We start from the raw sequence: 14,782 nt of genomic DNA, 5'->3' as shown, positions 1-14,782 counted from the left end.
TTCCCCCTGTTTTTGTGTTTTGCGATCTTTGAGCGTCTGCCACAGCGTGTGGACGTTCAGAACATATTAAAACCACCCTTCATGAAATCACCACTCCTGAGCAGATGACGGAAGCCCCTGGGCTAGTGTCTGTGCATTCTTCTGTGGCAGAAGTGTCACACGTACATACCCTCTGGTGTGAGTGGGACAGAGAGAAACGTGTGCTTGTCCCTGCTCTAAGCTCTGGCCACTGGCTCCCCTGCCAAGTCCAGAGAGATGACGCGGGCTGGAAACCACTGACTGCACTAGGAGACAGAGTGCCGTCTCCACAGCTTGGGCTGGGCGAGGGGGGAACGCACTGAGGCCGAGGCTAAGGAACACCGGTCGGCGTGAACCAGGTCTTGGTACCCAAAGTGCACGTGACATTCGTGGTCCGATTTTCCTTGAAATTTAACTCACTGAGTCTTATCTCTGCCCATTCATTCCGTCCCTTCCATCGAGGGGCGAACAGCACTCCGATTCCTGCCCTTTCCTTGCACTGGGGTAACCTCCTCTTAGATAACCAGCTGGACACGCAGCACCTCCACCACAGCCGGCCTGCCCAGGGCACTCCAGCTTCCGTTTCGTAGGTCATGAGGGCATTTCCACTGCTGTTATTTGGACATCACCCACAGCCAGGGGGTCACTCACAGGAGACCCGAGACGCAAGGTGTGCCAAGCAGCGCTGTGCGTGTCTGCAACACACGCTTTCCTTGGGGTAAGCGGGCCCTCGTGTCCTGGTGGAAGGCCAAGGTGAGAGCACAGCAGCCCTTCCCCTCCGCTGTGGTGTCTGTGGTCCCTGCAGTGGGAGGGCGAGCTAGGGATGCCCATCACCTGGCAGAGGGGATGCCGGTCAGCCGACCACCGAAAGTTAAAGAAAAAAGGAAAAAGAGAAAAAAAAATCAGAGCACTCAAGACGGGACCTTGGAGAAAGGCAGGTCGTCACCAGCTGGTGCGGAGACATTTTCCTGTTTTAACAAGAGGATGGTGGAGCCCGAGGACCCCTGGCGCAGGACAGCCCTGCCCGCCCACATTGGCTGCCTGTCAGCCAGCAATGCCGAGCCCTGAATAGTAAATGGAAATTCTGTCAGTATTTCTGGCAACCACATGGCCGTTTGCTCTGCCGGCCTCACTGCCCGTGGCTCTTGGCGAGAGGTGGAGCGTGTGGCCTCCGATCTGCATGCCTCCAGACAACACGCTCATGTGCCTGAACCTCCCTGATCCGCTGCAGGAGCACCCCAGAGAAGACGCCAGGCACCGGGAAGCAGCGGTGGGGACACCAAGAGAGAGGCCAGACCCTCCTGTTGAGTGGACTCATCTCACCCGATTTCAGGAAGGAAACCGAGACCACTCGGTGGCAGACGAGGCTCCTCACTGCCCCACTAGGCACTTCTGCCGAGTCGCGCTTCGGGTGCACTTATCCGCGGCAAATACAGACACAGGAGATCTACGTACACCTTCCCCACGGCCCGGCTCAGTTACTCCAAACCCAGCCCGATTAAGCCCTGTTAAAGCCCTTACCTTACACGAGACAGCCGCTGGCCAGGGTGACCTGCGGACTGGATGCCTCTAGCCCCAGGACTTTCCCTCCCTGCGTGTAACTCCTCCCCTCTGACCAGTGTCTCCACCGAGGTGTTCGTGGGCTGGGGAATCAGTGCTGTGGGTCCTGACAAACTCTGAGCAATGAAAGAGAATAGAATACACCAAGTGCAAATGTGGCGTTTCCCCAGCACCCAGGGCACGCGGCATTTGCCGAGAGCTGGCAGCGTCCTCCTGCTTCCAGCCAGCCGTGTCTGGCTGCTGCTTCTGGACGTCAGCGAGGAGGCAGAGGCTGGAAGGGGTGTGTCTCTGTAACCGGTGACAGGTGACAGGGAGACAGGCGGCGGGCACCACCGAGCTGTCTCAGAGGGCGCAGTGCGGCCGGTTTCACAGGTACAGGACAGAGCGGGTGCACACCATTCCTTAGGCCGGCCCACTCAGACTCCATGCTTTCCCGAGTCACTGGCCGGCTTCCTGTCTGACCTTTGCTCAAGCAGATCTCCCATGACTCAGCACTCACCAGGGGTCAGCTGGTCCTCTCCGAGGGCGCTCTGAATTTCTAGAGGGCTGCTGTCCCGCTGGCCCCACGCTGGCCCCTCCCTCCTGTAGAGGTGACTCCACCTTGCCGACAGGGGTTCGAGGTTTCCCTCTATGGCTCACATGCGAGCACAGCCCACGCTGTTTTAAAACCCACGTAATTTAGGACAAGGTTGGCACCAAGAAATCCTCAATCAATTTTTTTTCAATAAATGAATTTAGCTTGTCTTTCTTATTTATTTTTTAAACTTCCTTGAAATCTTGAGGCAAATAGCAAACGATAATAAAGAACGTGACTGCTTAATGTGCCATTTTGCCTGAAGTTAACCTCTGATACTTTAAGTCCTGAAAAGAGCTACATGTCTCAAAGCCATGTCATAGAATACTTTTGTCACCTGAAAATGATATTTTTCTCCCTAAAATGAGCACAGAGAGCTTCTCAGTCGGCTCAGTCCCGGCAGAGGTGGAAATGCTCTCAGACCGGTAGTCCCCAGAAACCAGTGGCTTTTCTGATGACCGTCAGATTAAAAAGACATTTTTACGACCCCGTCTCCCCGTATGTCAAGCACAGAGCCACCTCCCTGCATCACCACCCAGCCCCTAAATTAGGGCTGATTTCAAGGCTGGGTGAGCAGGTGGCGGAGACCCCCTGCTGGGCTACAACTACATCAGTGAAATTAATGTGAACAATTAGAGTTTTACTGTCTCGCACGACATGAAGTGATTCACCCAGACCTCCATTACGCGTGGTTTATGTGGTGGAACTAGGGTCCGGCTGGATGGCGCTGGAGAGGCAGGTAAGCTGTGGGTTCTAGCCAGTGGCTCTGAAACGCAGAAGCCAGACTGCATTTTCTTAAGGACTGACATAGTTTATCTTAAGGCGATTTATCTATTACACATCTGAGGGGACTTACTACCAACAATACATAAAGCAGCTAAGTACCAGGGACAGGAAAAAAGTGTTCTTTTGCCTGATGAATGTGCTGAGTCGGGTGGGGCCGCTCTGCTGCAGGCGCTGGCTCTCCTGTGTCCTCCCCCACCCGGATATGCTGCGGGCGAGCTCACCCCAGCTCTGGGGCTAGGGAAACGCCGTCCCACCAGACTGGGACTTCAGCAGGTAACTTCATGGCAGATGCAGTTGGTTCACTCCCTGGGACAGTAACGGCTCCCGTGCTGCAGCTGTCTTCTCTCACTGATACTTCAGAGCTCACCCATCCCTCCTCATAAAAGAGAACAAGAAAAAACAGATCCCAGGACCAGCAGGTGGTGGAATGGTTTCGTTGCTGGACTCCCACGTAGTTCAACCACGGTTTGAGTTGCAGATCTTGCGGCTTAAAACTCACGCAGGGTGCATGTGCGTGTGTGCCCAAAATCCCAAGAGGAGAAAGGATTGTGGAGTGGCCATTTCCCCTGGGAGAGTGATTTCTCATTTTCTGTCTCTCTGTCTCTCTGTGTCTCTGGCATGTGCACGAACCCTATAGCAAAAATCTCTCTTAAAAAAAAATAAAAAGAAGACGAAGAAAGAAAGAAAAAGAAAAGTCAAATCGCAAATACACGTATTTCTCTGGGACGTACCCTGATGCATTTATTGAACAGATATCACATCTTTTTCTTTAAGATGTAGTTTGTTTTGGACGAGGTTTCATTATGCGCCAGAGTGCTGGTAAAGAACTCCTCTGTGCACGTCTAGGGGCTCTGGGCGGTGCGCGCTCTCAGTAGTGGGGGCGGTCCCTGCTCCTTGTGCACCACTGGATGTGGAGGGTCTGGCTTAAGCCCGCCCTGTTTGAGCTCCTCGTGTTTCAGAACCTAGTCTTTCCTGTAGGGAGAACGTGAATCATCTTGTTATGTGCTGTCCTATTGTGATGAGCACGCACTCTGAAATTGCAATGGCCAGCAATGGCAATGCACAGGGCCTAAGTATGAAAACTGAAAACTCGGAGGAGAAACCAGGAGACAGTAAACAGGCCCGAGGAGCTCTGCACAAAGCAGATGGTGGGCGACTGTTCCTGCCTCCTGGAGTAAAGCGCGGGGTAAAGTGAAAGGGATACAGCTAGCTCTCTGATGGTGTGACATTTTCTGGGCTAATCTGGGGATTAATCATAAAAATAATTCAAGTCAGGCAGAAAAGACCTAAACACTGGTAGGTAATTAGAAAATAGGTTTTCCTCTTCCAATTCTCTTTCGGAAAGAGAGAACATGGCACCCGTCCAACCCTCTTTAGGAAAACATTCCATGCGCCATGTCGTTCCTAAGCATTTCTTCACAAAAGTGAGAAAACCCCAGGATATTGTATTATGTGGCAATAATGAGATGCAGATAGTCAGGAAGGTCTTTATTAACTTGCTTAAGGAGGGCTGCTGAGTGGCTTAGAGGATAAAGCCTTGGATTTCTCTTTCGAGCCCCCAGGGGGAGGTTAATTTGCAATTTTGGGACGTACAATACAACCTAGCTCCTTGTGCTAACGGGTGGATTGTATAAAACATATTTACTGGTTAAGAAAGATAATCCACTCCTGAAAAGACTGTCTATTCCCAGAACTCCAGGTGCAGTGCAGTCTTCTCCCACTGACGGAGCACCGAGAGCATTCCAGGTGCAGCGGCTCCTGGCTGCGCTGGCCCATCGGGTACAATGAGCTGTCCGTGCTGGTGCGAACCTCCGGTCCACACGGTTTTCTGGCTGCCACGGATTTACAGCCAGTGTGTCCAGGTCATTTCCCCAGATAGTTCGTGCCACTCTAAAGGTATCTTTGTGATCATGCTGGTCTAAACATTTCATTGTAATTCTTGGCTTGGTCTTGCTCCTGGGCGTCAAGGAATGATCAAGTACCTGGGCCTAGTGCAACTACCCTCACGAGGAGGCGTCTCGTCCTCCCCACAAGAACTGACTGAGGGGCTCTGAGTGCAGGCCTGCCACTGGGTCGTATTTACCATGTTTCCATCACTGCTATTAGAAAGAGCTCTATTTCTGAGTTCACATAACTCAGGAATGAATTTTTGCCTTCTTGTAGCAAGCTGCTGTAGAGATGGGTGACGAGGGCCTTTTCTGGGTGTCTTTCTCCTGCCCACTTGTGCTAGAAGTTGCTGGTCATCCACGTGTTCTCAGCGGTTCTCAGCCCAAGGGGAGGGCTCACACCCAGTGACTTTCCGGGGGCCCTCAGAGGTGTGTAACACCCACATCCTCTGCAGAAGTCAGATGCTTCCTAAGGACCGATGCTTGGGAAGCACTTGCAAGTGACTAAGCTGAAGTGTGAGCGGGTGTCTGGTAGCCAGGTACTCCTCCACCCCTAAGCAAAGGCCTCAAGGAGGATGAGGCGAGGGGCATGCAGCAGGAGGAAAGCATGGGCTGGAACGCAGGGAAGGGCCCCAGGCCCGCTGTGATGCTGTGTGTACTAACACTACAGGGGACACTTGTGATCCAGGTCAGTAGAAAGGGTTTGCAGTGAAGGTGAGGAAGGACGAGCAGGCAGAGGGGTGCCAGAACATTCCCTCAGCTTGAAAACTATGCTCAGATGTCTTTTAGGAACATGGACAAGGGGACTTCAAAAGTTCATGGGAAAACAGAATTAAAGTATGGGTTTATTTCAGTGCAAAAGCTTCTTTCTTAAATCTATGCCTAGTTTTCAATAATGCACAGTTCCATGAATGCCCGATGACTCTTCACAGCGCACAAAGGTCTGGCCTGCCCATATCTTCCATCTTTTCCTGGCAACGCATTTAACTTTGGAAAGGAATTCCTTTCTCAGACAGGGACTATGACTGTTTATTTTATTTTAATTGCGTTTGGAGACTAAGAAAGGCTTATTAGAAAGAACCCAGGGTTTGGGAGAAAGGATGCGGTTTTGATTCCTAACTCAGACTGATTAGTTTTTGTGACTACAGGGAAAATAAAATCACTTAATCCTTCAAAGTCTCAGATTGCTCGTTAGCAAACAGGAATGGCAACACCTCTCCGCCCACCCTCACTCACCAAACGAAGGAGGCAGGGAGGAAAGAGTCCCCCACAGAAATTACCTGCTGACTGTATGGCCAGGTCCCATTAGCATGGCCCTCAGAAACACCTGAGTGGTTCTCATGATCTAAAGGCAGTCAGTAGTTTCAGTACTGGCCTTGCTGTCTTTGTAGGTGGGTGCTCAGACTGGGTGCTGAATCCCCAGTGACAGCAGGGACAGTGGAGATAATTCAGGGCCTTGCACGCCGCTCACGAGAAGCTTCCAGGCAGAACGCTGACCAGGCTCAGAGTCCCCGTGGGGCCAGGAGTGCCTTCTGTTCTCCCTCACAACACATGGCTACATTCTAAAGTACCCTCAGCCTGTACGTCTACGCTGCATTGTTCTTCCGCCTGCAGTGCCTTTCGCTCCGACTCCTGCACCTGGGGAACTCCACCCTCCCATCCAGAACTCCCATCCACAGTTCTCCCTGCACCCTGCCAGCCCTGTGAAAGGCTCTTGCAGACTCTCTCGGGCATTTACCTAGTCCTGTCCTGGCCCCTGAGCTACCAGGACACACACCTGCTGCGGTGGCTCCTTCCTTTTCTCAGGTCATGAACATTTTGTGAGATTCTGACGAAGCCTCTTCGGAAACAAAAACCACCACTGGGATCCACGGGCCTCGTGGGACTCAGCTACAGATCACCAGTGGTCTGTCCTTCCCCGGTTAAAGATTCTCTCTGGCAATGAAATGTCTCTCACTAGAACGGGGCGTGCTGGTCTGCTTCCTACGCCATCTATACCGCCTAGAGCATACCCGGTGGCAGAAGCCATGTCCAACGTATTGCTTTAATTTTGGATCCCAGGGGCAACCTTAGGCTTCCCTTTAGCAGATGCTTATTGGATGTCTGTGAGAAAATTAGCTCTACGTGACGGCCCCTGGTTGCGCTTGGGCATTGACACAAATTGTAACCCATGAGAACAATATCACAGACATTCGTGGAAAGGCCTCTCCTGACCATAAGGACCAAGGGCATTGTGCTCTTACTATAGGCAAGCTTGGCTACACTTTATTAAAATTCAAAGTCCACTTCTAAGAGTAAATGAACAAGGTATTGTTTCTATTAAGCATTTGGAGGATAAGAAACACTGAGGACAGCAGCAAATCCCAGGCACGGAATACTCTTGGTTACCACAGAGGAGCCAAGAAATTAGTGCAAAACCCCCTTCTCCCAGAGAGGCATCATCCCTGACTTCAAAGCTCGGTTTTACTGGATGACGAAGGAGGACACTGCTCACAGCTCCTCCCTGTCACACATGGAGAACTTCCTTCACCAGGATACTACTCTAGTGCCTTCCAAGGGTTTATGTACACAACAGAAAAGTAGAAAAATTAGTGTTTATTCAGAATGGTTCTAACGCAGAGGACGGCCTAAATTCTCTACAGGAGGGAGGCCTTGGTTTAGACAAGAATTCAGGCAGTGACAGATCAGCAAGGAGACTTGTATGTCAGTGAACCCAGTGCTTGTCTCCCACATCCTTTGTAACTGTCATGAGCCTTCAGCCACTCCTACCACACGCACACAGATACACAGATAAATCACCACGAAAAACATCACCTGGGAGCAGTATAAGATTAAGCACTTCAGACAGGATGAAGTCTTAAGAAATCTGCATGCAGCCAAGAAAACCATGGGACGTTCAGCTCCGCATCCCATCACACACTGGACGTCTGCACGGGGGAGGCTCATTTCCTGCTCTGCAATCGCGAATGCGTCGGCGACTAAGTGGCTCCGAACACCGGGAGCGAGAATGGCTGCCCGCAAGCGCTGGGCCTTGAGCACACTGCGGATCTCACGGCAACTCCGGCAACTCCGTGGTGTGACAGTGACTCGAAGGCATTCTGCTTCTGGTCCCTGAATGATGTATAAGTTCGTCACTTAATTTGGCCAAGCAGCAGCTGAGCTGCCCAAGATGCAATGTATGTTTGAATGGCGATGTAGATTCAAGGGTTTTGTTTTTTAATTTAAGACAAAATTCTTTCTGAACTTTGATCCTGCATACTTAGTTCTGTTTGCAGGTAATATCTAGAAACCCACGTTTTCTTTATAATAGAAGGGGTATCTGTACCAAGCCAGGGACTATAGCTGAAATGGAAAATCTAACGGGGGTGTTGCTTCATGGAGTGCTAACCCCTGAGAACGATTGTGTTTATATCGCAAAAAAGGATGCAACGTTCTCCAGTGAGGCTGCCAGGCGAGCAGTCTCAGGTCCGTGAAGACTGAGACTGGCCGACTGGTCTGCACTAATTAAAACGGCTTAGGAATACATCTTTTCTCCTCTAAAGAAAGCCTATGATAAAATATTTATAAATATTTATTAATAAAGTGACTTGACATTGGGAAGCATGTCAAAATAATCCAGTGCTGAAGAAGGGAAACGGGCAGGCAAAGACAGAAATGGGATTATTCTCTCTACTTCTGTATATGTTTGAAACTCTATAAGGCCAAATTTGAAAAGAATTCCTTTTTAAATAAATGGTCCTATGGGGTAAAAATATCATATTATAAACATTTGTTTATATAACCCTAATTTTCGAACTCAAAATATTCTTACCCAGAATGTTTATGTGGTCAAATAAAAATGTTTGAAATTCACAGTAATTTCCATTTGGCTTAAGTGGTTCTTACTAAGCGAAAATACTATAAAGGCTAGATCTATCAAGTTTATTTATATATCACATTTTTTAATGTTTATTTTTTTAAAAAATTCACCAGAGGGCACACGCACTTGCCAGAAAGAGATGGAGGGGGCAAGGAAAGGGAGAAATCACCCCTCGATGGGGCATGGTCATGCCACAATCACTTCTCCATTTCTCTACCTGCTGGACTTGGGGCTGGCACAGACATGGCTATGGCAGGTATTCTAACTGCCAGGGGTGGGATTTGAACTACATTGTTGGCCATGTGGTATCTCACTCTTTGAACCACTAGGCCAGGGGGGAGGGGTCACCTCCTTTTATTTTTTTAAAACAGATTTTTCATCAAACAGGTATTCTCCTTTTATTTTTTTAAAGTAGATTTTTCATCAAACAGGTATTTAATAATAACCTATGCAAAGAAATACTGTACCTCACTGGTTTCTGATAATATCATGTTTAAGTACTAATTTTCATCTTATAAAGGAAGGGTGCACAAGATAAGAAAGTAATAGAAACGAATGTTTAAAAAAATATTTTGTGGGCTCAGCCAGGTGGCATGATGGTTAAGGTGGCTGGATCTCACAGGATGATTTCATGGTTCAAATCCTGGACTCGCCGGCTTGAAGAACATGCCAGGCGCATGTGCGTGTGTGCCCAGAATCCTGAGAGGGAAGGAAGGAGAAGGAACTGCAGTGTGGTCATACCTGGTGGGGGCTTGCTTATTCTCCCTCTCTCTTTCTCTCCCTCCCCAACAAGCACATATGCTCTATGGCAATTTTTTTTTTGAAAGTCATGACGCATTTTCATATAGAAAACATAGAAAAACATGTCATGACTTTCCTGAAGACTACACACACACACACACACACACACACACACACACGTATGTACAGTGAACTGGACTTTGTCTTAATTCAGTCTGGCTGTCTTCCACTTTCTTCTCCAGGTTTCTGAGACGGACCTCACTTTTGTCGTTTCTGTCAATGCCCTATCACTCTGATCTCCTTCCGTGAGTGGGGAACAGCACGCTCATGCTATCTCACTTTAGTCTGGACAAACCCAACCCCCAACCCGACGCTGAGATGCCTTCCAGAGCACTAGAGCACCCTAGTGGCCTGAACACGCCAGCACACCTCCACATTCACCACTTGAATCCGGTCTCCTATTTTTCGAAGGAACAACTGGAAGTAATTGGCATTACAGTATAACATCAGATTAAAAAAACAACCTGTCATCAATGGTATCTTTATCTCTAGAAAGGCACAGACAATTAACATTTAGTCATTCTTAATTGTAAGGACCAAGGGCCTGCGCGAGGTACCCCAGAAGTAAATATACCCATAACCTACAGAGTTCCTGTGTGGCATCTTGAGTTTCTGGAACAGTTTTCTCCATCCAAAGCCTACGACTCTTATTTACTGCATTCAGTGAACAAATATGAGTTTTCTACACATTTTTTCTTCTGTCCCTTTTTTCCCCTGCTGTCCTAGGCAGCACCATCCTGGAAATTACTAGAAGACACTCTAGAGAGAACCACTGTATTCAGGCTGTGCTGTCTCTCATGAGCACAGGGGATGAGTAACTGCCAATCTGCCTGTACTCTCTTTCACCACCTGTAAAGTAGGCAACTGCTCCACTATAGTCTTCGGAGAATTAAATGGGTTTTTTAAACAGTGCCTGGAATACAGAATGCACTACAACCACTTTCTGCTGATCATCTTATTTTTTTTTTTTTAAACTTTTTGCCATAGAGTGTATGGTCTCACAGGACAGGAGAGAGACAGAGAGACAGTGAGAAAAACAAGTGAAAAATCATCCCCCAGGGGAAGGTTATGCCACAGTCCTCCTCTATTATTCTCCTCCTGGGGTTCTGGGCATGCATGTACACATGCATCATGTGAGTTTCGAGCTGCCAGCTCCGGGACTCAAAATGCCCTCAGCTGTGTGGGAGCCCAGTGCTATAACCACTCCTCCACCTGCTGGTCCCACTAATATTATTCTTAGATTCTTAGATATTATTCTAATATCTGTTATCTATCATTCGATTTCTGTGTATGTGTCCTAGACTTTTAGAATTTGCCTGAGATGGTATACCTCATGTTGCACATCCGAGTGTGTAAACAGAGTGAACCATGCTGAGGAACATGTTATCTGTGAAACAGTGTATGTATATCCACGGGATCGTGATGGCATGAAACTCACTTCCTATACACAAGTAGCACACACCATACATTTATGAGAGAACTTTCAAAAAGTTCACATCAAATGCGTGGTTTGAAAAAACTATACACAGATTTTTAAAACTGTTTGCAACAAAATAAACTCATACTTCAATTTCACTTTCCACAAACTTTTTGAATTCCTCTTTTTCTTGGGGGAGGGGGGGTAGAGGTTTTTGCTGTAGGGCATGTGCACTCACCAGAAAGACAGAGAGAGACATAGACAGAAAGCGAGAAATCATCCCCCAAGGGGGATGGCCATGCCGCAATTCCTTCTCCTCCATTCTCCTCTCGGGATCTTGGGCGCGGGCGCGCACGCGCACGCACCCAGTGTAAGTTTAAGCCACCGGGTCCAAGACTCGAACTGCAGTTGGCTACATGGGAGTCCAGCAACATAGCCATTACGCTAACTGCTGGTCCTTCCTCTCATATTTTAACTGGACACACCTACACGAGGGAATCAGTGGGTAGCATAATTTCTTCCAGGTCATTGGAATAAAAGGGGGTGGGGCGAGGACATTTTGAACCCTCCTGCAACATCTGCTGAATAATGTCACCACAGCACAGCAGCACAGGAAGTGAACTGTGATCAATTTGGGAGCCTTGAAGGCCAGTTGGCCATGCACTGGATTATATGGTAAGAAAGCTATTTTAGGCAAAAATAAAAGTGCTCTTAAATATAAAGAAGAGGAAAGCAGAAGAATTAAAACTTTAAAGGAAATAAATCCCAAGATTAAATTGAATTATAGATAACAGCCATTTAATTCTTTCAGAAAAAAATGGATTATTAAATTGTATAGACCTTAAAAATCAAGTAACCTGCTACATGCTTCACACTACCATTCAATGTTGCCTTTGTTTTGTCTTTAACCCCTTTTATATCTCAAAAAAGTAACCTGTACTGTCGCATTAGAACATGTCAGTCATGCAGACTTGCAAACTCCCTTCCCTCCTCACAAAATAAAAAGCATAGTTCTCATCAGTGCAGATGGATTCCAGGAGCTCCAGGAACCTGGTATGTGGGCTGATGTTGCTAAATTTTCTGTTATTACAGTAATGCACTAGGGGGAGAAGTTGCCAATTCATATATTTATAAGAAAAAAAAAACTGGGGGGGAGGGGTTTGCCATAGGGCACGAGCACTTGCCAAAAAGACAGAGATAGACAGAGAGACAGAAAGCAAGAAATCACTCCCCGGGGCGGGGGGGCGGGGGGGATGGCCACGCTGCAGTCCCTTCTCCTCCATTCTCCTCTCGGGATCTTGGGCACGCACGCACACATGCCCTGCGTGAGTTTAAGCCACCGGGTCTGGGACTCGAACTGCTGTTGACTACATGGGAGTCCAGCAACGTAGCCATTACACCAACTGCTGGTCCCATGTATTTATAAGAAAATCTTAAGTGGCTCAAACCAATCTTTTCCAATTAAAAAGTATTTTGTAAAGGCCCTTCACAGGAAACTAGACCCCTTATAACTTTAGGATTGAAATAACAATGTTGTACTTGAGATTCTGGTTCCTACCACCATAAACATAATTAGCATATTTACCCACCATGCCTGAGGCCCCAGGGTCATTCACACTATCTTCTGAGTCAAGACTTTAGGATTTTCAGATGCGGAGGTCTAGAAATAGGTGAGCTTCACTTCTTTGAATAACATCTTAGAAGAACTCACTGAATTCTGATCTATAGTAAAATGAGTTTTATGAGATTTGAGCAAACTTTTAGTTCTAAAAGCAAATAGAATTTGTTTTTATTTAATGTTTCTCTTAGGTTCCATTTTGTTCCTTGGGATGAAACGTGACCTGTGAAATTCAAACCCTGTGCTATTTACAATTTCATGTACTCATGGTCTATAATTGAGAAGAAAGTTAGCTAAACAATTAGCTTATGAGTTTGAAGAATAAATAGGACACATGTTTTATGTCTTATTTTACAGAAAAGAAATACTGATTTCTACCTAACTGGGCTTAAGATTTTCAAGGATGGTATGTGCCTAGAATAACCACCTCATACATGTACACACACAGAACAGTCTTCACGAAGGCTGTTCATTCATTTGCTAAGGGTTCTTAGCTTCGACCTACTTTTCACTTTTTCTGATTACTTTCTACATTTTCTAGTTTTCGTTCTTGAAGGAATTTTTTCTAATCACATGGTGAAAGCTAACATTTATCCCTTCCTGTAGGAAGAGGAGGCGGTCCATGCAGGCGTCAACTGCTACACCACAGATGTGATTTCACCCCCAGGCTGAGCACTTGACCCTAGGGAGGCATTTCAGACTTGAAGCTCCCCACTTACACAGTGAGGATGGTACCGGCTGCTGTCCGCCGTGGAGAACAGAGCTAGCTGCACCGGGACTGAGAGAGCTGCTTCTAGTTTTCTTTGCTGAGAAGAGGCTTTATATTAATGTCCTTCTTCCCCCAAATACAGAACACTGGGGACATATTTTGGTTGCATATAAAGGGCTTACAAATTTGGGGGAAATGACCACCCTATTTGTGGTTGTTGACAGAATCCAGGAAAGCCGCAGGTGGATGAGAAACCCCGTCAATGTGACAGGTTTGGGGAGCTACTCCTACGAGGTTAGCAAAACCTTCGTGATGACAACGGCTTTACCCGCTGCATTCTGCTTTTACAGGGACACCTGATGAATATTTTCTGACGCAGGCAACAGCCTATGCTGGAAGGGCCCAGCTGCCACCTGAGAAAACACCAACTCCGGGAAAGGAACTTGAGCTGAACACTCCTCTTGCTGCACCTGCAGGAGGAAAAGGGCCCTACAGAACACCACCAGGAGAGGAGCATGTCGGGAAGTCAAAGTCAGTAGGAGTAGGAAGTCACCGCAGAGGAGGGAGGGCAGCTGAGATGGCAAGCACAAGGACGCTCAAGAATTAACGGAGAGCTGCGAGTCACGCGGAAATCGGCGATTACTGTTACCCCAAACACCATTTCCATCTTACAGGGCAGTGGTGCAGGAAACGAATCAGTAACTACAGCTTAACTTGGCTTTTTCTCATACCGTGATGACTTACCAAATCCAGTTGCAGGGCCGTGTACTTTTGTAGCATCAGCTTATGTCTTATTTTGCAAAAAAGGAATACTAATTTCTACCTAACTGAGTCTAAGACTTTCAAGTACGTATCTGCCTAGAATGACCACCTCATGTATAAACACACACATAGAAGGGTCTTCTCAAAGTTCAGGAAGGGAGGCCTGCAGGAGTGGGAGCCGGGCCTCCCAGCACAGCAGCTTGGAAGATGCCCTGGGCCGTGTGGGTGGGTGCCCCTGATCCTGACAGATGGAGAAATGGAGGAAAAGGCATGGCAGTCACCTCCACCGGGGATGTGTTCTCTCTCGGTTTCTCTTTATAAAGTACAGTCCTCCGACCCAAAATGACAACAAAATTCACTGAAAATGCATATTTGCCATGGATTTCAACTTATGCACCAATGTCGTACTTCCACTTAATCACCCACGCCTTTCTCAAGTCCCTGGCATACCTGTGTACATTCGAATGCACACACACATGCACGCGCAAGAGCTCCGCGGCGCTTACCTTCAGCCTCCCTGATTCTCCTCCCCGCGGCGGACTTGCGGAGCACGCTGCGCCCGGGGCGGAACAGGCTGGCGAGCTCGTCCAGGGGGCTGGAGACCGGCCGCGAGTGCGGGGGGCTGTAGGGCGCGGGGGCGGCCGCGTGGCCGTTGGCTTTCCTGAGGTCCACCCGGGTCGCCTTCACCGGCGAATAGGGGATCTTGGCGAAAGAGCTGCAGGGACCTCCGGCTGGCGCAGAGCTGGGCTTCGGATGGATCCGGGACCAATCTGGACTCGCCGCGGCTTTCGC

General features: G+C 48.2%; 1 protein-coding gene across 1 annotated transcript in view; it reads right to left on the bottom strand.

The window, feature by feature from the left end:
* The window catches only part of MYO16 (myosin XVI), a 603,762-nt gene that overhangs the window by 58,230 nt on the left and 530,750 nt on the right, over positions 1–14,782 (bottom strand). Inside the window, 1 exon segment of the mRNA XM_027776197.1 lies at positions 14,497–14,782. This exon segment is cut by the window's right edge and continues 32 nt beyond it. Within this exon segment, the coding sequence (XP_027631998.1) occupies positions 14,497–14,782 (286 nt within the window).

The sequence above is a fragment of the Tupaia chinensis genome, unplaced genomic scaffold (genome assembly GCF_000334495.1).
Source record: "Tupaia chinensis unplaced genomic scaffold, TupChi_1.0 Scaffold000644_1, whole genome shotgun sequence".
In the NCBI taxonomy this organism is placed as follows: Eukaryota; Metazoa; Chordata; class Mammalia; order Scandentia; family Tupaiidae; genus Tupaia; species Tupaia belangeri.
Note: the sequence above shows the minus strand (reverse complement) of the source record. Positions and strands in the feature narration are given on the sequence as shown.